General features: G+C 37.1%; 1 protein-coding gene across 1 annotated transcript; it reads left to right on the top strand.

The window, feature by feature from the left end:
* Positions 1–307: 307 nt before the first annotated feature.
* On the top strand, positions 308–1,813 carry LOC141653338 (uncharacterized). The gene is made up of 2 exons (XM_074461068.1): positions 308–615; positions 1,588–1,813. The coding sequence occupies exons 1-2, from the start codon at positions 308–310 to the stop codon at positions 1,811–1,813; spliced, it is 534 nt and encodes a 177-aa protein (XP_074317169.1).
* The last annotated feature ends 5,259 nt before the right edge of the window (positions 1,814–7,072 follow it).

Raw genomic sequence — 7,072 nt, 5'->3', positions numbered from 1 at the left:
ACTTATGCATCGAGGCAGCTGGAAACCTATGAAAAAAACTACCCTATCATGACTTGGAGTTGGGAGCTGTTGTATCTGCTCTAAAGATTTGGAGACACTACCTCTACGGAGCAACTTTTAAGGTGTTCCCAGATCATAAGAGCTTGAAATACATTTTCACTCAAAAGGAGCTGAATATGCGACAGAGGAGATGGATGGGGCTGATAGGAGACTATGATATAGAGATAATCTACCATGAGGGAAAGGCTAATGTCGTAGCTGAGGCGTTGTGAAGAGTGTTCATTCCTTATGCAATGCTTTGTCACTAATGCAGCTGAAAGTTGAAGTGACTAAGATGGGTAGAGATATGATTTGCAAAGGGGACACCATCGGCGATTTGACAGTGGAACCAGAGTTTTATAATAACTTGATACAAACACAATTTCTTGATCCTAAGATTCAAGAATGGAGAGAAATAATAGGCAACAGGAATATGTTGAGATTCTCGCTTTACAAGGATAGGAGTGTTCGGTATGATGGTAGATGGTGCGTTCCCGGGGATGCAGAGACGAGAAAGGCGATCATGACTGAGGCTCATTGCACGCCTTATTCAGTGCATCCGGGTGGCGACAAACTGTACAACGACTTAAAAAAGACCTTTAGGTAGCCCGGGATGAAGAAAGATGTCGCGGAGTTTGTAGCTAGATATTTCACTTGTCAGAGGTTCAAGGGTGAACAACGAGGACCGCAAGGTAAGGTCCAGTCACTTGAGGTACCAGAGTGGAAGTGGGAATCCATTTCAATGGATTTCATAGTGGGGCTACCGAGGACTCAACAAGGCAACGACATAATTTGGGTGATTGTGGATCGACTGACCAAGTTAGCTCACTTCATTCCAATGAAAGATACATGGAGCAAGCTGCAACTGGCTACTGGTTATCGAAAGCATGTGGTAAGGTTGCATGGGGTACTAAAAGACATAGTGTCAGATAGGGATGCATTGTTCATATCATGGTTCTAGTAGGAATTGATGGGTACTACTTTGAAGATGAATACAGCATTTCATCCTGCGAGGGACGGACAAATAGAGCACACTATAAAGACCTTAGAGGACATGTAGAGGGCGTGTCTGATGAAATTTGGTGGTAGCAGGGAAGATAGGCTAGATTTGATCGAGTTCTCATATAATAACAGCTATCACACTAGTATTGGAATGGCGCCTTTTGAGGCCTTATATGGACGGAGGTGTAGGAGTCCCATTTGTTGGGATGACAGTTCGGAGGCCGTGGTTCTAAGACTAGAAACGGTACAGGAGATGGTTAAACAAGTGAAGTTGATTCGATAAAAGATGAAGGCGGCCGAGGATCGACAAAAGAGTTATGCAAATTTACATCGCCGAGCGGTGGAGTTTCGCGTGGGTAACAAGGTCCTTTTAAAAGTGTCACCTATGAAGGGTGTCATGCGATTCAGCAAGAAAGGGAAGCTGAGTCAGAACTACATTGGACCGTAGGAGATTCTAGACCGTGTTGGCGAGGTGGCTTATCGATTAGCCTTGCGACTGGCGCTTGATCAGGTGCATAATGTTTTTCATATGTCTCAACTTCATAGGTATGTGACTGATCCATCTCACGTACTTGAGGTTGAACATATTGAATTGGATGAAGCACTTACTTATGTCGAAACACCGAAAGAGATCTTGGATCGAAAAGTGCGCAAGACAAGGAAGGGCGAAACTGTGTTACTTAAGGTGTTGTCATCTAATCATAAGGTTGAAGAGGCTACATGGGAAGCGGAGGAGACTATGAAAAAGCGTTATCCTTATCTTTTCGATTAGGTATGGTTGGTTACAGGGTCGTACCCGGTTTCTTTAAGGGGAGTAGGAGATAACTGCATGTGTTTTGGGACAATTTTCGGATGTTTATAGGTTTTCGAGTCAGTTGTGGCTTATTTTTTTTTTAAGCGGTTTGGTCTTGTGGTTTTGCTTTTGTGTTGAACTTGAGTGAAAATCGGGGACGAAGTTTGTTTTTAAGGAGGGAAGTGTAATACCTCGTATTTAAGACGGAAGAATTATATTAAAATGTGTTTTAAATGGTTATTAATAATTAAATTAATTGGAGAATTAAGTTGTAAGACGGGAATAAAATAATTAAATAATGTTGAGACGGGAATAGCTGCACTACGCCAAATAAGACCTTCAATAACGGCCAAATAATACAATTACCGGTTTTAAATAGAAACACGGGACCGTTATTTCAACGACGGTTGTTAAATATATACCACGGTTGTACAAATAACACGTGACCGTTATATAACATCAAGAACCGTTATAAAATCTTTTAAGAAACCGTTATTAAATCTTAAGAACGGTTTCAAATCCGTTGTCGTAGTTTACTATTAACAACATCTTATCGTTCCAAAACCGTTGTTAAATATTATATATGATAACGGTTCAATTCGTTATCTTATTTAATTGAATGTCAAAATTTAACAACGGCTTTATTGCATGCAAAACAGTTGTTATATTCATCTGTTGACAACAGTATGTAACTCTTATCTATTTTTATTGATGAAATTTTGACAACGGTTCTGCTTAAATAAACCGTTGTAAAAGTTTTGAACTCGACAACGGTTTTCGTTCGTTATCTTATATTTTTGGCGGTTTGAATAGGAGGGAAAATATGTCAACGCTTATTTATCTAAATAAAACCGTTGTCAAATAACTGTTTGCAACGGGTTGTTTTTAAACTTTATCGTTTTTAATATTTTTTTTAAATGATTTTAGCTTGTTCTAACAGCTGCTGAAATGCTATTTTTTCAGCAGTGTTTGTAGCAGCTGCTGAAATGCTATTTTTTCAGCCGCTGCAGAAAAATAGCATTCCAGCAGCTGTCCAGTGCAAAAATTCAATCATGTATCAAAATATACACTAATTCATAAATATACACACATGCCATTATTATTTGCATATATATGGCTCAAGTCATACAATAACAAATGACATTATTGAAGGTTGTAAACTTACTCAGTTATCATCCTTACACAACTATCAGAGGGTTTGCCTTCGCGAGAGTAAATCCAGTACATTATTTTTGTTTCCACTTGGATTGCCAGTAGCACCCAATACTTCCTATTCAATTTGGGACATTGAACTGTTAGTTCATTTACACGCATTTAAGCATGTTAATAATAAATTTATAGAACCATGATTCATTACAATAATCACGTACTACACATACATATTCTCATTGTAGGGGGCAAGGCATGGCTTTGCTTAACTTCTGCAAATATAAAGATTAAAGTACTTACGATGTGTTAATATTCGTACCCTAATATATTTAAAGAACAAGTAATACTTAACGTCTGCGTATAGGTACCTCGGGGATGACAACATTGATGAGTTTGTTAGGCCATTGCACATAAGAGCTTAGGGGTACGGTTCTTTCAAATACGTGATCTATTCATTAGGAAATGCTACTTTTACTTCCCCATACTCGTTTTTATATAATTGGGACGCTTCCACTTTCCTGCAATTGTGACGAAGGGGTATACCATCAACCTTAACTTGTTGAAGCCGGTTGTAAGCGAGCACGTATCCCCTGGCAACAACAACTTTCTGTTTACCCTGTAAATAGAACAGGCGACAAGCCACCTTGCAATCGCCCTTCACGACAGCGTTAATCAATTAGTACACATAAATTCACTAACTTTAATACATTTCATAAGTAAAAAACGTGTACTAAGATGAATAATTATAAACTAGCAGCTATTACCTTTTTCGTTGTCGAGAAGAACGTCTGATCATCAACTACCTCAATCTCATCATGTGTCACGGCCTTCCTGGCTTCCTCTTCCTCTTCAATTGCCTGATATCGATCCCCGGCTCCCACCTCAATCTCCTTTGCCATTTCCTTCTCCCTTGCCATGTCCTACTTAGCTTCCTTCTGTACATTAACACTTGTCCATATAACACGTACTTATTTTCCAAATCATATAACACATTGTATATAATAAGACATAAATATTATTACCTCTTTTTCCTCATCCTCCTCCTCCTCCTCTTATTCCTTTATGACTTCTTGAACCATATCCAACTCTTTTTCTGATGGCTTTTTCCCAGTTTCCAACATTCTCACCATCAACCTGGCTATTTTCTGTAGTTGTGTAATATAAATTAATGTTAGTATATATAGTTATCAATTACGTTGGTTCAAATATAGTATTTATAGATTACCTTCTTGGAATCATCACCACTTCGAGTAGTTTTCCCAAAATACTTAGTGATACCAACATGCGTCGATACCCCTCTCACACGACCTAGATGCTCTGCTTTGCCGATTGCCCTAGCAAGAATTTCATCACGTCCTTTAGGCTTCCATTTTCCTTCATGTACCTCCTTCTCCCAGATCATCTACATACACATAAAACCATTAAGCAACTCACAATTATATAACTCCGACCACGAGTGGTAGGAGTGACATATTTATTCAAACTTACAATTTTCTCTTTGATGTCCTTATCATATTCAGTTTCCATCTTACCATTCTTAGGAGTGTGACCTTCCACCCAAGCGTCATGACGACTAAATTTTCCAAGCTTTGCCTATAATTCATTCATCACATTGATATCCTCTCAAAATATGTATGATTACTATGAACATATATAACATCCGACTAAAACACCTAATAGTCTAATACTATAAGAATTATGTACTTACAATTTTCTTCTTAATCAATCTATAACCACCTTGGGAGCCGTAAAAGACGATCTATTTCTTTAAAATGTTCGCCTTGTTCCGCTCACTCATAGCGTTCATCAAATAAATTGTATCAAGAAACGTAAGCATGACCAAACATTAAACTAAGTATACTTCTTTACTTATTATTATTAAGTTATGTTAAACTTGTCAGACTGCCTATAAGCGATATAGCTATCCCAATGGTCTTGAATGACATACGGATACTTCTTTGTTGGTGGTTTCTTGTTCATCTCCAAGTGCTTCTCCGCAATCTTTAACTTCCAAGAACTGAGGGCTTTCCCTGTCTTTTTTTTAGGTACTTATCATACTTTTCGGGGACAACGTAAGCTAACTGCATATATGATGAGCATAGTTGGTACAAGTGTTTTGTCTAATACATATATCAAGTAGTAACTTAATTTCAGTTAAAACATTTATTATTTTATACATACTTTTATTCTGTTTATTAGCACGGTGCTCTGTATTTTACTTAGTTCACTGATACGCGACGTACCGAGAAGCACATACTGTCTTACACAACAACCAATCCAACTCGCAAAATACCCGACATTCTCACCATATGGCAGCCCCGTATCTTTATCCCACTGTAATAGGTATCTTTGAATTTATTGCTTCTAGGGAAACTCTGTGGCGCATTCGACCCCCAGTGTGTTGCAAATTATTCTCATTACCTGAGTCATCGCCTGACGCATTTCCATCATTTCTTTTCTGCTTTTCGACCATATCTAAAGTAGAAATTAATAAACAAATAATAACAATGCATACTTATAATAACAAACAAATCTATAGAGAGGAGGGTTTATTACTTCTTTAAAGTGGAGAATACGGATTGATCTAGCGGCACCAATGGTGATGATGACGATGAAGGTGACGGCGATGGGGTAGGCTGGTGATTGAGGGGAAGCTCAATGTTTGTGGATATTATGTGGGAGAGGGGAAGCTCAGAGTATATATGTGTGAATAATACAACACTTGTAAGACCTTGTTTAATGGAAAGTTATAAACAGGGTATAAGAAAAACTGTTGTATTTTGTTTCCAAACAGACAACTGTTTTGTTCGAAACCGTAATTGATTAGTACTATCTACAACGGGTTAGAAATAACCGTTGTCTGTAATATTTTCATTATGTTTGATTTTCCCGCCAAGAAATAATGCATCATTTTTATATACATAACAACGGCCTGAACCGTTATAACTGTATACGTCCTGAACAACGGTTTAGGTATAACCGTTTTATTTTATATTTCATTGGGTTTGATTTTACCGCCAAGAAATAAAGCATCAGTTGGTATATGCCAGCTAATTACAATATGTTTCTCAGAAAATCTTCCTTATTTCCATTAATTTAAAGGATTACAAGTTTACACATAAAGAGTACAAACTACCACCATACATAATAAACTAGGTAAATAACAATTAGAAGAAGAAATTTGACAATTAACTTAAGTCATGCCTCATTATTTTTGAGTTCTACGATATCCATGGTTAACTTCTTGCATTCTTCTTTTGCCTTCAATATTTCACTGTCATTTCCCCGCTTCGATTCTTCAAGTTAATGTAGTATACTTCTCACTTTAGTAATCTCGATATCCATGCTCTTTTTCTCATTCACTAACCTGTTTATAACCTTCCTCTGCCACTCAGTCATTGGTTCATCAATCCACTTGAAGTAATTGCATCCACGCATTTTAGTCTCGGGATTATAGAATTTGCAAGTAAGAAACTTTCTTCCCGGATTTTGCAAAGTCCAAGAAGTCCGCAATGCTGCCGGAACTGAGCAATAACATGTCTCTATTGAAATAGAGAAAGAAGAAGAGCTACCACTTGACATAATTTGAGTAATAAGAGAGAGAGAGAGAGAGAGAGAGAGAGAGAGAGAGAGAGAGAGAGAGAGAGAGAGAGAGAGAGAGAGAGAGAAAGAAGGTTATTTAAAATATATGTTATTCAGCAATTGCATAATCTAACACGGTTCTTATAAGAACCGTTGTAATTATCTTATTAATATATTCCAATTTCCATTTATTTTTAGAGGTGTTTATATTCTAACACGGTTCTTATGCACTACCGTTGTCATTATATTATATGTTATTGTTTCATTCATTTGTCTGTTCGCAAGTTATTTAAAATCTATGTTAATAAGCATTTGCATGTAATAAAGAGTAGAACTATATATTAAAACGAGCATATCGTACAATGGCGCAAAAAATAAAAACAGTACAACAAGGAAAAAAAAGGAAACACAATAAAAAATAAAAAACCACAAAAACAAACAGCTAAGTAAATTAATCAAACACCCTAACAGGAGTTTGACTAGGAGGTGGGTACTGAGGATAAACAT

Source organism: Silene latifolia, chromosome 1, assembly GCF_048544455.1.
Source record: "Silene latifolia isolate original U9 population chromosome 1, ASM4854445v1, whole genome shotgun sequence".
NCBI lineage: Eukaryota > Viridiplantae > Streptophyta > Magnoliopsida > Caryophyllales > Caryophyllaceae > Silene > Silene latifolia.
Note: the sequence above shows the minus strand (reverse complement) of the source record. Positions and strands in the feature narration are given on the sequence as shown.